This window comes from Hyperolius riggenbachi, chromosome 3 (genome assembly GCF_040937935.1).
Source record: "Hyperolius riggenbachi isolate aHypRig1 chromosome 3, aHypRig1.pri, whole genome shotgun sequence".
Taxonomy (NCBI): Eukaryota; Metazoa; Chordata; class Amphibia; order Anura; family Hyperoliidae; genus Hyperolius; species Hyperolius riggenbachi.
Genome location: NC_090648.1, coordinates 85,468,956 through 85,487,717, shown reverse-complemented (window position 1 = coordinate 85,487,717; position 18,762 = coordinate 85,468,956). Strand labels below are relative to the sequence as shown.

The 18,762-nt window shown below is 47.5% G+C and overlaps 1 protein-coding gene across 1 annotated transcript in view; it reads right to left on the bottom strand.

The window, feature by feature from the left end:
- Positions 1 to 18,361, bottom strand: part of LOC137562789 (dnaJ homolog subfamily B member 1-like) — a 28,277-nt gene extending 9,916 nt beyond the window's left edge. Inside the window, exons 1-2 of the mRNA XM_068274484.1 lie at positions 18,236 to 18,361; positions 8,261 to 8,519 (exon numbers count right to left, since the gene is read on the bottom strand). Of these exons, the coding sequence (XP_068130585.1) occupies positions 8,261 to 8,471 (211 nt within the window). The 5' untranslated portion in view covers positions 8,472 to 8,519; positions 18,236 to 18,361. The remainder of the gene's footprint in view (positions 1 to 8,260; positions 8,520 to 18,235) is intronic.
- Positions 18,362 to 18,762: the final 401 nt, after the last annotated feature.

Genomic DNA, 18,762 nt, shown 5'->3' with positions numbered 1-18,762 from the left:
AGTAGCATATCTGCACTGCAGAGTTAATGGGATATGCCTAGCTGGGATCTGGATTTTACATTGCCACTGTAGTGCTGATATGGTCATTCCTATAAATGGCTCCTAATTCCATAATGCAGACATCTTGCATTATTGATTAAGATATTTTGGCCCTGCTTTGTAACAGCTACACGCAGTTTCACACTTTAGTCCTGCTTCAAGTATGTTGGAGATTTTTGAATCCAGATAGTTGAACCATTTATCTCTGGACCTCATAATTTCATTATGCATGCTGAATAAGACTTATGAGGGCAAGAAATAAGGGGGGGGGGGGGAGATAGGAAGGGAATGGGAGTTGGTAGATGGAGGCAAGTAACATGGAGAAAAAAAAAAAAAAGAAGAAGATACAGCGAAGTGACACAGCATAAAAGTGTGCAGGGCATGCTCTGATTTGTAGAAATACCAAACTCGGCTACAGGTCAGAACTTGCACAGTTCACTCCCTGCACAGGTTGCCGGTCAGACATGTTCAAGAAATACTAGGAAGGAAATTCTGGCAAGATTCACTGTAATAAAATAGATTTTATTACTAATACATTCTATGCGGTGTCCTAATAAAAGTAATGCTACGGATATGATATCCTACAGAATACATAAAAAAAAGGATACTCATTCTGCATCCAGATGTACCAATCAATGTTTAAAGATACCATGTTTCCCAGAAAATAAGACACGGTCATATTAATTTTTGTTTCAAAAGTGTGCTAGGGCTTATATTCAGGGGAAGTCTTAATATTTAGAGAAAAAGGGATATTTGAGCTAAGTCTTATATTGAGCTATTCTTAATAGCCGACTGAGCCCGCTCATACATGCGCAGTAACACGGAGCTGCGGGCTCCACGCTACTGCACATGCGTAGGTAGGCTTGCGGACATTGCGTGCACTTAAACAATGAAGAGGAGCCGTGCTTAGCAACTGGGGGCTTGTTACAACCGGGGGAAGCCTCACTAGGATCCTGAGGCTTCCCTCTCTAAATAGTACGCAGCAGATTTTGAGCTTTGTCTCGAGTTTGCTTTAGAGTTGGTTGGAGTCCTACCGGTTTTAATTCAGACCCCTTTTACACTAGCATTGCATTACCCTGTTTTACCCAGGGCTGTGGAGTCGGTACAAAAAGCCACCGACTCGGACTCCTCAGTTTAGGATTCCACCGACTCAGACTCCTCGACTCCTCTAATTTGCATATTACAATCTTGTTGATTGAAAGTATGTAACATGAAAATCGTCTCTTAACTGCCAACTGTGATGATTTGCTCAGCTGCCTGTGCAGGCAGGCAGCCCTTTGACCATTGTGTAGGTTTGCATGCTGCAGGACTCTGGAAAGAAGAGCTTCTGTCAGTTTTGCAGCTTGTGCTTGCTGAGGAATTAGCATACGTTGTTATGCAAATTGCCTGGCCACATTCATTGGAGGCGTGTACTATAAGTACTATGTCTTTCCCACAATGCTTGGCTGGTCATAAGGATTACGTCCTATGTAACACTCCTGGTGGGGTGTCAGCCTTGCTCTCTGTTTTAACATCAGCTTAGAGTAATTCCTGAATCTGCGCTTGGCAGATTTCCCTAGTGCAGTTAGAATTGTATTATCTGTATTGCCTGTTCTGTCTTGTCTTGCCTGTTGCCATTGTCCTGTCCCAATGGTGGTCGACAGGAAATGGTTCTGATCTCTGTTCTTGGAGTATAGCTGGTGCAGCGGTTGCTACCAGCTATCTCTTCTGTTCTGTCTCCTGGGATCGCGCTAGCTACTTTTCGCTAGCGCTGGGGATCCTTCTGTTCTGTCTCCTGGGATCGCGCTGGCCACTTTTCGCTAGCGCTGGGGATCCTTCTGTTCTGCTACTCTGTACCTGGATCGCGCTAGCCACTTTTCGCTAGTGCTGTGGATCCTATCTCTCGCTTGTCCCTATTTTCGTGTGTCTGTCTTGTCTGCTACGCTTGCTGGAGGCTCGGTGAGGTAACCGTTAAGCAAGCGCTCGCGTCCTCTGTTTCATGTTTGTCTGTTAATGGTTAGTTAGGCGTGCTTGTCTCTATTGTGCTTATCACGTTGAGACCGCGCATAACCGCGTGCACTGTTGCGAATGAGTGCGGTGTTCGCGGTTAGCTAGCGTTTATTTTCCGTATCTCCTCATTGTTTTATTTGCTGTGCCTTTGCTACCCTCGTATTCTATTCTGATCTGCCTTGTGTCACGTCTGGCGATCGCACCTCTCGCGATCCTATTTCATATCTGCTGTTGTGTGTGCGCGGTCGCGGGGTGGCGACTGGATTGGCGCACACACATACAACCTGTCCCTTTGCTCATTTTCATTTGCAATCGCCTCTCTTGCGATTGCGTTCTGCGCTTCGTACAATTCCTGTCTGGCATTTGTGGAGGTACAGAGGATTGGTTCCTCTGCACTCCCCAGCGCCATCTGCCGACAGGAATTTCACTCTACAGGTGCGTAGCACCTTTTGCTGGGTGCCTGCAATTACACGCTTGTGGAGGATTTCCGCCGTGGAGAAAGTTCCACAATCGTTACACCAATGCTTAGGAATTTTAAAAGACAACTGAAGTGAGAAGGATATGGAGACTGCCATATTTATTCCCTTTAGTCATAGACTAAAACTAGTCCTTGGTAAGAGTACTTGTAAAAGGTACAGGCTGGAACAAAGAACATCTATCAGGTCCTAGGCAATGTAACTGTGGGTACATGTAAGAGTGATGTGCAGGTACTCTGCAGGGGAATGAGGGGATTCTTCATCTATTACACATTCTTGATGCACAATCTGAACCAGGTTTATGGGTGATAGACAACACCTCTGTGTTCAATGTGCACAGCATTCTCAGTGGATTCCCTGCAGCTCTGTGGAGAGTGCATATGTAGAGTATAGTACTACTGTGTAACAAAGTAAACCTGAGACAGATGAAATTAAAGTTTTATACATATCTGGGGCTTCCTCCAGTCCCCTTCAGGCTAAATCAGTCCCTCGCTGTCCTCCTCCCCCACCTGGATCTTCTGCTATGGGTCCAGGTACTTGAGCCAGTCAGGCGTAGTGCGCATGCACACACTCCGCCGCCGAGAGCATACTACACCTGCGCAGCACTATTGCGCAGGTGCAGAACGCTGCTGGCTGTGGAAGCGGTATGCAGCCGGACTGCGCTGACTGGCTGAATTACCAGGACTCATAGCAGAAGATCCAGGTGGTGGAGGTGGACAGCGAGGGACTGATTGGCCTGAAGGGGGCTGGAGGAAGCCCCAGGTATGTATAACACTTTTCTTTTCATCCTTCTCAGGTACCATTTAATTTGTAGTCACCAAACCAAAGTTTAACAATATCAAATTATTTGATTTCATGAGCAAAGAGTGCATTTGCATAAATCAGAATCAGCACAGAATTATTTCCATCTCATTGACCATCTCTATTAGTGACACGGCTACACATCAGGCTTTATACTTACAGCATAGATGTTATTTAGTATATATAAGAGATTCCTGTGTACACATCATATATACAGTCACAATCAGATGTGTATATCTGACCTTAAAAATTCGGGGACTGCTTTATTGAAGCAGCTCAAGTAACTAATTTTGATTGGTTTATTTCATTTTTGTGGACTAAGCACAGCTATTACTGTATGTATAAATTATTTAGGATTATTATCTGAGAAATAGAACATTTTATCATATTTTCTATTTTAATTACAGTTTAAAATTATTAGGAGTCAGAGTCGGTGCATTTTTTCCAGACTCCGACTCCAGACACCCAAAATTGTCCCGACTCCAACTCCACAGCCCTGGTTTTACCGCAGGGTAATGCAAAGGCAATGCAAGTCAATGGGGCCTTTTACACTTGTTGCTTCAGAAGTGTCCATCCTTCCGCACAGCCTGCAGCGTGTTACCGCAAACAGCCCTCTTAACACGGTGCTTGGGGTAATGGTCTATGGGCACCGCTGTATGTGTGAACGATGGAGCATAATGTATCTGAGCACGCATGTGTGGACCAACTGGAATCCCAGAGACGTACTTCCTGCCCTGCAGAGCGCAAGTCACTGGGGGGGGCGGCGCACTCTGCCACAGGGTCTTCTGAAGAAGGTTTTGTGAGGTGAATGTGCGGCAGGGGATCACCGCAGTGGTATAGTGTAAACCTGAGGGTAGCAACCCACTAGGACATTTTTGGCAGCGTTTTTGGATTGCCAGCGACTCCCGAAAACACTTTGCCAATGAAACTGAGTGAGGGGGAACCTATTAGTGTTATTGCAATTAGGGGTAATCGCATTTGCAGGACATGTAGCATTTTGAGCGAGCTTACGCTCAATGCAAAGTATATAAGTGCTGCATCAATCGCTCATCAAAGCAATTATGCAGCACTTGGGGGAGGGCGAGCGATTGCACTTTAAATACACTGGCCAGATTTGCCGCCGTTTCGACAGCAGATTCGATCACTGGGATCGAATCTGCTGCCAATCGTTCGCGCTAAACGCACCCGCCGATCCGATTTCCTCCTGAAACCGGATTGGTTCGTCAATCGCGCCGTGCGGGAAATTACCATCGATCGCCCGCGGGTAGGGAGCGCGTCGCTAGCGGCGGCCGATCCAGGTATACATCACCTGTGCTGGCTCCCGGGCATCTTCCCCGCGCTGCACCGCTCTGTTCCTGCTCCATCCCGGCGTACATTAACTTCCTGTGTCACTCCAGAGGGCGCTCTATTTGAACTTCCTGGTCACGGAGTGACACAGTGTACGCTGGGATGCGGTGCAGGATGCTGGGATGCGTGCAGTGCAGAGAAGAGGACCTGGAGCCACCAGGGGGGGGGGGGGGGATATGGGGGGGGGAGACAGGCAGCAGGAGCAGCTCAACAGACAACAGATTGTGATTGGTTTCAGGCTGAAACCGATTCACAATCTGTTTGCAGTAAAGGCAGCCATACGATCCCTCTCTGATCAGATTCGATCAGATAGGGATCTATCAGTTGGTCGATCTAATGGCAAATCGACCAGTGTATGGCTACCTTAAAGGAAGATGTAACAGGTGCTTCTCTGATTAGTCCTAGAGAAGCACCTATGACCTCTTCCTTTAGGGGACAGGGCTATGGACAGAAGGAGGAGGACGTCTGGTAAGCATAAACTTAATTAAAAATAAAATAAAAATAAAATATCGCTAATTGGAAGTGCTGTATAGCACTCCAAAGCATCGGGAAATTGCGAACGCAATCGCCCTAGGAATCACTGCAGACAGCACTGCTGTGATTTAACAGCGCTGCAGCGATTCCTAGTGGGTTTCAGGCCTCAAAGTTAAGAATGATAAACATTTTCTACTTTTAAAACTGGCTTAACTTTGGGAAGGACGATGCAGCCGTGGTGCTGTCAGCCAAAGCAACTGCATTTTGAAGAGGTCATCTGATGAACTTGCCAAACTGCACGCTCTTGGGAACAGAGTATTCCCAGTCACTCTAACCAGCAGAACAAGTCCTCACCGGTCTAGTAAATGGCGTGATGCTATTTCTGTGTGCCATATAAAATTGTATGCAGCACATTATATAATGCTGACACCACACCTGAAACCAGACTGAGCCTACTGCAGTCAGCACTTGTGGATCTGCCATAACTAATCAACTATATGAGCTACACACAAGTCCCTCCAGCCCAGCTTCCTGTGTGAAGTGAATGTGGTCCTGTTCACCGTGAGAGTCTAATCTGCATCACCTTCACTCTTCATGCACTAAATTCATAACCCTTGTAGCACTATTACTATAGTCCGTGTTCTCACTTGAGGGATGGGATAGCATTACATTAGCAAGCACTTTTCAAATCACTTGCACTTTAAAGCGTGAATCAGCCCTAAATACTTTCAGCCACAGACCCTGAACAAGCATGCAGATCAGGCGAAACAAACTGCATGCTTGAAGTGTGTGATTCAGACACTACTGCAGCCAAAGAGATCAGCAGCAATACCAGGCAACTGGTATTGTTTAACCTCCTTAGCGGTCTGGACGAGCTCAGCTCGTCCATTACCGCCGGAGGGTGTAGCTCAGGCCCTGCTGGGCCGATTTTGATGAAATAAAAAGGAGCACACGCAGCCGGCACTTTGCCAGCCGCGTGTGCTACCTGATCGCCGCGTGCAGCGGCGAAAGAGGGTCCCCCCAGCCGCTCGAGCCCAGCGTAGCCGGAACAAACAGTTCCGGGCCAGCGCTAAGGGCTGGATCGGAGGCGGCTGACGTCAGGACGTCGGCTGACGTCGATCACGTCACTCTGCTCGTCACCATGGCGACGAGGTAAGCGAAACAAGGAAGGCTGCTCATTGCGGCCTTCCGCGTTACTTCTGATCGCCGGAGGCGATCAGAAGAACGCATCCGGAGTGCCCTCTAGTGGGCTTTCATGCAACCAACTTTTAGTTGGCTGCATGTAATAGTTTTTTTTTACTTAACAAAAAACCCTCCCGCAGCCGCCCTGGCGATCTTAATAGAACGCCAGGGAGGTTAAAAGGAAATAAAAATGTCAGCCACCATATCCCACTCACTTCAGGCTCTCCATATTTAAAACAAGGATGCAGCGGGAACCACCTAACCTGCAGACTCAATCAGGGGCAACAATTCAGAAAGACAGAGAATCACCGTAGCAACCGGACTAAAATGTTAAAAAACAAAACAAAAAAAACCTTTCCCCCCTCCAGGATCCTCTTCCTGGGATTGGTTTGGGGTAATCTTCAGGGTCCCAATGAGGCTACCGCATCCCAGTAGCTGCAGGGAATCCAGCGCTGGCTCACTCGAATCCCCCCACACTCCTACCGTGACAAGTCTAACAAGGTTTGATTTATTTACCTCGCCGGGATCCAGCACAGGGGCAGTAGCAGTTCTTTGTTTGGGCAAGGCGGAAATAGCAGAGCCCAATTGTATCCGCTCTACTGCGCAGGCACAAAAGGACTCGCATCTGCGCAGTAGAGCAGATCGATCAGGTTCGGCTATTTCCGCATTAACCAGAAGGAAGAGAAGGCCAGTGTACCTGTGCAGGATCGCAGAAGGTAAAAATTTACATCACCGCACTTCAGGGGGCTGCAGAAGGAGAATGCCAGGACACCGGAGGATAGGGGAAGCCTTTGTTAGGATCCAGAGGCTTTCCCCTCCCCGAGGTAAGTGCCACCCACGTTTTCTTAATACAGGTTTTTTTTAATATTTCCTGACTAATAATACATTTAAAAAAAGAGAAGGGTTACGCAGACTGTCAGAGAATCCGCTGTTTCTCTCGCCAACCTACCAGAATTGTGTCCAACTGTGTAATCCTTACACACGTTAAAAAAAAAAATTAACAAATAATTTTTCAAAGAGTATGGGTTCTTGGAGTTAGCCCTGGGTAGATTATGGCTTTAGCTCAGCCAGTGGCTTTATCTGCTTCTATTCCCCCCTCTATTCCTGATCCAGCTTGCCTTCTCCTCAGCTACCTGTTTAGAGAAGGATTAGGATCCCGGTAACTGTTGCAAATGTTACATGCAAACTTCCTGCCCAGTGGCCGCAGGCCCGGTCTCTCCATACGCGGCGCACAGGCCCGGTCTCTCCATACGCGGCGCACAGGCCCGGTCTCTCCATACGCGGCGCACAGGCCCGGTCTCTCCATACGCGGCGCACAGGCCCGGTCTCTCCATACGCGGCGCACAGGCCCGGTCTCTCCATACGCGGCGCACAGGCCCGGTCTCTCCATACGCGGCGCACAGGCCCGGTCTCTCCATACGCGGCGCACAGGCCCGGTCTCTCCATACGCGGCGCACAGGCCCGGTCTCTCCATACGCGGCGCACAGGCCCGGTCTCTCCATACGCGGCGCACAGGCCCGGTCTCTCCATACGCGGCGCACAGGCCCGGTCTCTCCATACGCGGCGCACAGGCCCGGTCTCTCCATACGCGGCGCACAGGCCCGGTCTCTCCATACGCGGCGCACAGGCCCGGTCTCTCCATACGCGGCGCACAGGCCCGGTCTCTCCATACGCGGCGCACAGGCCCGGTCTCTCCATACGCGGCGCACAGGCCCGGTCTCTCCATACGCGGCGCACAGGCCCGGTCTCTCCATACGCGGCGCACAGGCCCGGTCTCTCCATACGCGGCGCACAGGCCCGGTCTCTCCATACGCGGCGCACAGGCCCGGTCTCTCCATACGCGGCGCACAGGCCCGGTCTCTCCATACGCGGCGCACAGGCCCGGTCTCTCCATACGCGGCGCACAGGCCCGGTCTCTCCATACGCGGCGCACAGACCATACCCTCACTCACCTTCCTCCCCATATTTATCAAATATCTCCCTCTTCTTGGGGTCACTCAGGACATCATAGGCTTCAGCGATCTCTTTGAAGCGCTCCTCAGCTCCCGGGTCCTTGTTCTTGTCAGGATGATACTTCAGCGCCTGTTTCCTGTAGGCCTTCTTGATATCCTCCTCTGACGCTCCTTTTGCTATTCCCAGGATCTTGTAGTAATCCTTGCCCATGTTTCTGGGGAATCTTCACAAGTAACAGGAATACCAATGCAGAAACAACTGTGGACACAAAACACACATTTAACTATTCAGTTGATCTGTACAGAACAGAACTGAGGCACTGTAGTGACACTGTAGTAGAATGCAGTAAATTATTCAGGATACCCACTTTTATGGACAGTTTCCTGGTTTTAGCATCAAAAACACTTCCTGTATCTATATTTCTGTATACCGGTATTTAACGTACTTCGAGTTATCAGGGGAAAAATGAATAAAATAAGTGCTACTTACCGGGGGCTTCCTCCAGCCCCAAGCTCCCAGCATGCCCCTCACCGCAGCTCTGCAGTCAGCCGTTCGCCGCAGGTCCGTCCCGCTCCCGACGATAACGTCCGGCCTGTACAGTGCCTGCGCGAGCGGCACTGTCAATCGCCGCCACGTGGGCCGGAGCGGACTGCGCAGGCGCAGAACTACTGCACCTCCGCAGTCCGCTCTGGCCCACGTGGCGGTGATGGACAACGCCGCTCGCGCAGGCACAGTACAGGCCGACCTGGAGGTCGCCCTGACGTCATCGCCAGGGACCGGGACGGAGCTGCGGCGAATGGCTGCGGGGAGAGCTGCGGCGAAGGACATGCTGGGAGCTTGGGGCTGGAGGAAGCCGCCGGTAAGTAGCACTTATTTTATTCATTTTTCCCCTGATAACTCCTTTAAAAGCTAGTGTGAACCGAAAAAAAAATGAAAAAAAAAAAAAAATCAACCAGATACTTGCCTAAGGAGAGGGGAGGCTCTGGGGCCTATAGAGCCTTCCCGATCTCCCGGCGGTGTCCTCGCTCCAGCGCTGTCACCCCCGGCAGCAGTAACCGACCGATCGGTGGAATACTGCGCTCTGCCGCTGGAGGCTTCGGAAGTGTTCTGGAGCCTGCACTAGCACTCACACATGTGCAGTACAGAGCCGCCGGTCTTCAGGAGCACTTGTACTTCCGAAGCCTCCAGCGACCAGTGATTCTAACGGAGGTGACATAGCTGCAACGAGGGATCCGTGAAAAGAGCAGGAAAGCTCCATAGGACCCAGAGCCTTGCCTCTCCTTAGGTGAGTTTCCATAGCTTCACCCTTCCAATGACACTTAGCCTAGGCTTTTTAACTATGTGGAATTCTCCCAGGCATTCTGGGAGACCGGGTATATTTTGTACTGGCTTTGGATAGCTCAGCAAACAAACATTCAGCAGAGATCACCTGACAGAGCTAACAATGCTGCCACCTGCGGTAAATTGGCAAACACTGACTAATTTATAAATGAATATTGCTCAATAAAAAAAATAATAATTACGTTATTTTCACTATAGTTCCGCTTTATGTATGAGCCAAATAAAGTGCATCAGTCCTGTCTAAGAATGAGAAGTCATCACAGCAACACAATGAGGTCATTTGTACTGAAGCAGATGTGCAAGGCTTTCACATTCACTAAATAAAATTAACTTTATTGGATTATAAAGGCATATCTCTGGTCTGGACAGCACTGTTTTCCATTAGGCCTGGCTGACATCCAATAGCCTATTACTGGAGATGATGCAAGTATAGCCTATATGACATTTTTATCCTCAGATTGCTGTACAAATATTCTGTCTCTCCATAGCTGACATCAATTCCTACCTTCATTCCTTTTGAAAGATGCAGCTCAGAAACGTGCACTTTTTTTGTTTTTTGTTACAGCGATATAAATCCTGCAAGAAATCTGCAGTGTATCCACTTCCTGCTCCCATGGAAGCAGACATATTGTTAGCATCTGGTGCTTTCCAATTAGGCTCTCTAGTTCCCAAATACAGCAGCGCTCCAGACCTATCTAGCTTGGCGTCAGACATGATTAAAGAGACTCCGTAACAAAAATTGCATCCTGTTTTTTAGCATCCTACAAGTTCCAAAAGCTATTCTAATGTGTTCTGGCTTACTGCAGCACATTCTACTATCACCATCTCTGTAATAAATCAACTTATCTCTCTCTTGTCAGACTTGTCAGCCTGTGTCTGGAAGGCTGCCAAGTTCTTCAGTGTTGTGGTTCTGTGATGCATCTCCCCCCTCCAGGCCCCTCTCTGCACACTGCCTGTGTATTATTTAGATTAGGACAGCTTCTCTCTTCTCTCTTATCTTTAACAAGCTGGATAAATCCTCCTCTGAGCTGGCTGGGCTTTCACATACTGAGGAATTACATACAGGCAGAGCTGTCTGCACTCTGCAGGAAGAAACAGCCAGACACTTCAGTGGAAGATCGCTGCAGGGGGAAAGAAACACACAATTGATCTCTTGAGATTCAAAAGGAAGGGTGTATACAGCCTGCTTGTGTATGGATGTATTTTCTATGTGTGGGCATACTGTACATCAACCTACTTCCTGTTTTGGTGGCCATTTTGTTTGTTTATAAACAAACTTTTTAAAACTGTTTTAACCACTTTTAATGCGGCGAGGAGCGGTGAAATTGTGACAGAGAGTAAAAGGAGATGTCCCCGAACGCACTGGTATGTTTACTTTTGTGCGATTTTAACAATACAGATTCTCTTTAAAATCGCACAAAAATAAACATACCAGTGCGTTAGGGGACATCTCCTATTACCCTCTGTCACAATTTCGCCGCTCCTCGCCGCATTAAAAGTGGTTAAAAACAGTTTTAAAAAGTTTGTTTATAAACAAACAAAATGGCCACCAAAACAGGAAGTAGGTTGATGTACAGTATGTCCACACATAGAAAATACATCCATACACAAGCAGGCTGTATACACCCTTCCTTTTTAATCTCAAGAGATCATTTGTGTGTTTCTTTCCCCCTGCAGCTATCTTCCACTGAAGTGTCAGGCTGTTTCTTCCTGCAGAGTGCAGACAGCTCTGCCTGTATGTAATTCCTCAGTATGTGAAAGCCCAGCCAGCTCAGAGGAGGATTTATCCAGCTTGTAAAAGATAAGAGAGAAGAGAGAAGCTGTCCTAATCTAAATAACACACAGGCAGTGTGCAGAGAGGGGCCTGGAGGGGGGAGATGCATCACAGAACCACAACACTGAAGAACTTGGCAGCCTTCCAGACACAGGCTGACAAGTCTGACAAGAGAGAGATAGGTTGATTTATTACAGAGATGGTGATAGTAGAACGTGCTGCAGTAAGCCAGAACACATTAGAATAGCTTTTGGAACTTGTAGGATGATAAAAAACAGGATGCAATTTTTGTTACGGAGTCTCTTTAATGTACAAAAAAAAAAAAAAAAAAAAAAAAAAAAAAAAAAAAAAGGCACACAAGAGTCCTTCTATATGCACCACAGTAGATCCCCAGGCTCCTCTCCATAGAACTCCACACAAGGCCAACATGTCATATAGAAAAGAAAAAGACAAGAGCCAATAGTGTAACCCTCGGGCGGAGCTGGCATAGGCGGATATATAAGGACTCTTATGTACCTTTTTGTGGACATTAATCAGGTCCAACTCCAAGCTAGATAGGTCTGGAGCGCTGCTGTATTTGGGAACTTGACTGTGACTATCTTACATCAGATGGTATTAAGCACGCACTACGCATATAGATAAATTATAATTGTGTTGATTCCATAAGCGCAATTGTTGTAAATTAGGCTCTATGCCGTGGCAGTCAGGTGACACAGCTGAGGGATCAAATTACACCTTGTGATTATCCACAGATGAAAAAGAATCAGACAGGCTAAACTCTCTAAATACATACAGGGTGCATTTCTCTCAGTTTTCCTTCTTTCCAGAGTCAAGGTAATTTTGGGTACCTGGAGTCGGAGGTTTCATAAACAGAGGAGTTGGAGTAAGAGGATTTTTGTACTGACTCCACAGCACTGCTTCGGTCCTGTGCAAGAGTTCAGCTCCACTTTAACAAGGGCTTAATGTCCCCCCAAAAAAGGGGGCTTCTGCTAGCCTCCCTGTGTCCTCGCCGTCTCTGAACGATCCTCCACTCTCTCGCCGCAGCACAGGTCCGTTACCACTGACTTCCAAGTCAACAGCCACTGCACCTGTTTGGCCCTGGTCGCCGGCATCCTCGCTACCCTCGCCAGGAACGTCCTGCACAGAAGCAATACAAGAAAACCTCATACTGTGCAGGACGCTACCGACGAGGGGAGCGCAAACAAGGACGCACACAGCCAGGGCCGCACAGGTGCAATGGACAGAGTCTCGCCAGCATCCTTGTTCGCACTGACATTAAGATCCGGGTCATCAAGCCAGGACCAGACACTTGCGTCAGAGCGAGCGGGGACGCTGGCCAGGGTGGAGGGGAGAGACGATCGCCAGGGGAACGTCAGCAAGGTGAGTGGATCCTCTTCTTTTCCCCCTACTGCCACAACTCTTACAGTGATCACTACGATACGCCGGCGATCGTAGTGATCAGAAGCCTGACCACTGAGCCATATGACAGGTTAATCTCCCCTCTAGTGTGCGCACGATCGCACCGGGTGCGCAAACGGCAGGTGGCGTAAATCCTACGCCGCATCAGGCTTAGACAGCCACAAGTGCGGTGTAGGATGTACATGCAGCAGTCCCCAAAAGGTTTAAGCACTACATTTCTTAGTAGTGAATCGTTACAAACACCACTAAGATATCACTGAGAATTGGAGATATGGGTGGAACCGAAACGTGGCCATACACTTATAGATGGCCACCAGATGGACTGTCCGTTAGATCGATCTCTGATAGATTCCTCTCTGATCAGATTCAATTTGCTGCCCACACAAAGACTTTGAATCAACTTCAGTATGAAATAGAATGAAAATTGTAGAGCCGCCAACGTCTGCCTCGCCGCCCCCAGGCCTGCCAGACTAGTATATACAGCTGCATAAAAACAAAACATCCACTATCAGACAATGAAAGCAAGGTCTGACCACTCTGAGAACTTTTAACTGCTATTCTGTGGATAAAGAGTGTAGTTGTGCACAATTAACCACTGATGCCAGCTTATCAGAAGGAAGCAATTGTATGCAAGAGAAAGTTCCAAGGTTTCACAATCACCTTTCCCCCAGATATTACTCAGCTGATGGCATGCAGGAGCCCTGCCTATACCCTAGACTAGGGGAAAGACTGATGCTGGGTACAAACCATGCGTTTGTTTTGGTCTATTTCCCATCCGATCAATTTTCAGTTAGATTTTCCTGTCGATTAACACTCGGTTCTCTATTTCCATTCACTTCTATAAGAAATCGATCAGAAAAACAATCGAAAATAAGATTGGACATGTCAGAAATTATCTATCGAACAATCTATCTGAAAAAAAAAAACACTTATGGTGTATTCCCAGCACGATATCTCCCTATTAGTTGTTTCTCTGCTCTACCACCTTGATGTTCAGCCCAGGCACCAGCAGGAATGATATAGCAATTGTGTTCTGGTGACACCACTAGAAAGTGAAAGCTATAATCCAATCGGAAAAATCGGATTTCCGCAGAAATACCACATTACAGCAACTCGGTACTTTTAGCCCAATCATAGAACTTGTGAGCATTGGACCAATTGTAGAATGCAGAATTTTTCTCCCCAAAAATCAGATTACCATGGTAATTTTATACCAATCACAAAACATGAATACTACTGAGTATTCCCAAGTCTGCTCTGAAGGCATTTGTAAACTTTTTCTGCATGCGGAAAACTCTGTGAATGTCAACATGGTCTTATTTCAGTCGGGAATGTACCGCAATTGGATTATTATATTGCATTGTGAATAGAGCCCATTATGTGCAGCAAGTACAGCATGTTATAGCAAGCCACAAATCGAACGATCTGTAAAGAACGGATATCATTCATTGTCCTCCATATGACTGTTCACACTTCTGCAATGCCATCGCACAGCAATACGCATTTTCAGGTAGGTTTGTAAACATAAAACTAAACCCAGCTACTATTGTAGTATAGAAAAAAAAAAAATCATTTAGAAATACCTTATTATCCCAGCTAAATCCAATCCTGGAGATAAAGTACAACAAAATATAACTTGCTCAATTCTGCACATTAGTTACAGATCCAATGTGAATCATAGGAAGCTTCTCTAGGTTGTGCTAGACTCCTGGGCACTGCCCAATTACATGGAGGCCCAGATTCCACAGGAAGCAGCCTAAAGCAGTTATGCAATCAGCGGAGATTGTGGGATATAACAAGAAACAGATATTCTCATCATGAGTGCATCCTCATATGTATTTTAGGTGAGAGATGGGTAGAAGAGGTAATGTGATTTTTCTAGTGGGTAAACAGTGGCAAAATCCTACAATACTATTCCTCAATATTCTCACTTTCTACCCTAGTCTACACTTTGCTGCCTGTCTAGAAGCAGAAAAGGGAATACTAGAGGAGAGGAAAGGTATTATTTATTTCACAGAGACGTAATAAAGGGACAGCACTGAACACAAAATCCCCCCCCCAAAAAAATCAGATACACAAAAACAGAACCTAGCATATGACATTTTGGATTAAGGCTTTCAGAGCAAAGACGTGGAATGTACTGTACATGTAGAAACAGCACTTGAAAGCTCTGGCACATGGTAAAGCCAAAATGTAATTTTATCTGCTGAATGTAGTAGAATATAAGCAACGTTACCAATATTCTACTATCACCTATCGCAATCTAAATCACATCATCTTTCCGCTACCTACGCCTAACACTAAGCTCCGCCCCTAATCATCACTGAAACCGCTAATTCAGTCTACTGATAAATCTAGCCATTAACCACTTCGCATCCAGACCTTGTTTTGTACTTATTGACCAGAGCAGTTTTGACAGTTTAGCTATGTCCCTATTTAATCAGAAATAACTTTATCCCTACTTATGAAACAGAAATGAAATATATATTGTTTTTTTCAAGACAAACTAGCCTTTCATTGTATGCCATTTTTTCCCTCAAACTATTTTGTTTTCTATGAATTTTAATGGGAAAACAAAGAAAAAAAAATAGAAAAAAACATGTATTTTTCAGTTTTACCAATTCCAGTTTAAAAATAAAAAGTGCTACTGTAGATAAAAAACACAAATTTTGTTTGGCTATTCTTACTGCTTATCACAAAACTTAGATTATGTTCCGGTCACAATTTATGGTGAAGATATTTGATTCTGAAATAATGCTACAGAGTGTATTTTTCACTATGAAATGAGAAAATACAAGTATTTTTAATAGTATAAATCAATCTCATTAGCTCAGGAAACTTATATTCCCGTTCACCAATTAGTGCTGCATCAGATAGTGCCAGAAATGTGCACAGGAGCAAGCCCAATCCTGCACAGCACTGCTTCTGCTACAAGACGTATATCTACTGACCTGTGGCTTAGATGAAGTCCCAGAGGACGTATATCTACTGACCTGTGGACGAAGTGGTTAAGTACCATGCATCATAATTACACCGCTGGCGCCGGTGATTACGATATTAACATTATGGTCTATGGGGCACCAAAATAACCAGGTACAACCAAACTACCTGTCTCAGGGTATTAAAACTTTAAAGTGTACATGAGATGGGGCAAAATAAATTTTTTTTATATATACCTGGGGCTTCCTCCATCCCCCTCATCGCTCCCTCGCCGCCATCCTCTGCTGCCTGCAGCCTTCAGAACTGGCCCCAGTAATTCATCCAGTTGGGGACAGTCGGCACAGTACGGCTGTACGCACTCGCCTGTCACGCTCCCGTGGACAGGAGTGTACTGTGCAGACACAGAAAGCTCCCAGCGACAGGAGCGTGTCAGGGGCACGCACAGCTAGGCATGCGCAGTATGCCTCAAACTGGAGGACTTCGCAATTTGCAAAGACTGCCAGCAGCGGAGGACAGCGGTGAGTAAGCGATCAGACCAGAGGAACCCCCAGGTATGCATACATTTTTTTCACCCCATCTCAGGTTCTCTTTAAAGGGCAATCGAAGTGAGAGGGATATGGAGGCTGCCATATTTATTTATTTTTATGCAATACCAGTTGCCTGGCTATCCTGCTGATCCTCTGCCTCTAATACTTTTAGCCATAGACCCTGAACAAGCATGCAGCAGATCAGATGTTTCTGACATGATTGTCAAATCTGACAAAAATAGCTGCATGCTTGTTTCTGGTGCGATTCAGACACTATAATAGCCAAATAGATAAGCAGGGCTGCCAGGCAACTGGTATTGTTTAAAAGGAGATAAATATGGCAGCCACCATATCATTCTCACTTCAGTATACAAACACACAGAATGTGAGAGAGAGATAGAAAAACATTGATTGAAAGTGAGAAGACAGATGCAGAGACACACATACTTAGCTTTACTCAGCTGAAGCTTTACCTCACTAAGCAGCAATGTGACAGGTTACTGGCAGGTATGTCCCTAAATAGCAGTGCTGCTGCTGCCTGTGCTGAAGAGACCCCCATTCCCTATACACAGCCTCCCCAGAGCCCCTGTGCCACATAAGGTACAGTGGGGGGCATGCCTACATGTACAGCAGCAGAAAGCCTCCCCTGAGACAATGAGAAGCCCCCTGTATATACAGCTGATCGGAGCCCAGTCTGTCCTGACTCCCTGTGCCACATACAGTGGGCATGCCTCCCCTGTGACAATAAGAAGCCCCCCTGTATACACAGCTGATCAGAGCCCAGTCTGCCCTGACTTCCTGCGCCACATACAGTGGGCATACCTCCCCTGTGACAATGAGAAGCCCCCCTGTATACCCAGCTGATCAGAGCCCAGTCTGCCCTGACTCCCTGCGCCACATACAGTGGGCATACCTCCCCTGTGACAATGAGAAGCCCCCCTGTATACACAGCTGATCGGAGCCCAGTCTGTCCTGACTCCCTGTGCCACATACAGTGGGCATGTCTCCCCTGTGACAATGAGAAGCCCCCCTGTATACCCAGCTGATCAGAGCCCAGTCTGCCCTGACTCCCTGCGCCACATACAGTGGGCATACCTCCCCTGTGACAATGAGAAGCCCCCCTGTATACCCAGCTGATCGGAGCCCAGTCTGTCCTGACTCCCTGCGCCACATACAGTGGGCATGCCTCCCCTGTGACAATGAGAAGCCCCCCTGTATACCCAGCTGATCAGAGCCCAGTCTGCCCTGACTCCCTGCGCCACATACAGTGGGCATGCCTCCCCTGTGACAATGAGAAGCCCCCCTGTATACACAGCTGATTCGGAGCCCAGTCTGTCCTGACTCCCTGTGCCACATACAGTGGGCATGTCTCCCCTGTGACAATAAGAAGCCCCCCTGTATACACAGCTGATCAGAGCCCAGTCTGCCCTGACTTCCTGCGCCCCATACAGTGGGCATGCCTCCCCTGTGACAATGAGAAGCCCCCCTGTATACACAGCTGATCAGAGCCCAGTCTGCCCTGACTCCCTGTGCCACATACAGTGGGCATGTCTCCCCTGTGACTATGAGAAGCCCCCTGTATACACAGCTGATCAGAGCCCAGTCTTCCCTGACTCCCTGTGCCACATATAGTGGGCATGCCTCACCTGTGACAATGAGAAGCCCCCCATACATACAGCTGATCAGAGCCCAGTCTGCCCTGACTCCCTGTGCCACATACAGTGGGCATACCTCCCCTGTGACAATGAGAAGCCCCCTGTATACCCAGCTGATCAGAGCCCAGTCTGCCCTGACTCCCTGTGCCACATACAGTGGGCATGTCTCCCTGTGACAATAAGAAGCCCCCCTGTATACACACCTGATCAGAGCCCAGTCTGCCCTGACTTCCTGTGCCACATACAGTGGGCATACCTCCCCTGTGACAATGAGAAGCCCCCCTGTATACACAGCTGATCAGATCCCAGCATACATACCTGCGTTCAGCCTCCGTGTGACAACACTGCTGGAGTCCAGTAACAGCCTGACTCTTCTATGCGAGCAGCTCCACCTCCAGAACCTTCCAGATCTTTCTTCCGCACTCCAGAAGCTGCGTGAGCTGGCTCTTCATCCCCGCCAATCACTGCCCTCGGGAAACGAGCGTCACCCAATCGGAGAGAGAGGAGAAACACTACCAATCCGTTCAGAGCATTCTCCGCCAATGTTTGACTTCCGGGGGGGTGTGACGCTCCTCTAGCAGCTTATTGGTTAGCAAAAGATTGTTGAGAAAACTTTGACGAATGAGGAAGCAGAAGAAGGAAAGCATCATCAGATGTGCTTGTTAGCTGGCTGCCATGTTGGATGAGGGTTGCTTGCCCTCACCTGCGCTGGCATCTGTGGTGTCAGAATAATCTACCCTCTTCCTTCTTAGCCTTCTTATTTGTTGTAGTTGTGAGGAATGAGCTCTTAACTGTGCCTCTTTAAAAAAAAAAAAAGCAATGAGCTCTATTCCTCTTTGCTTCGT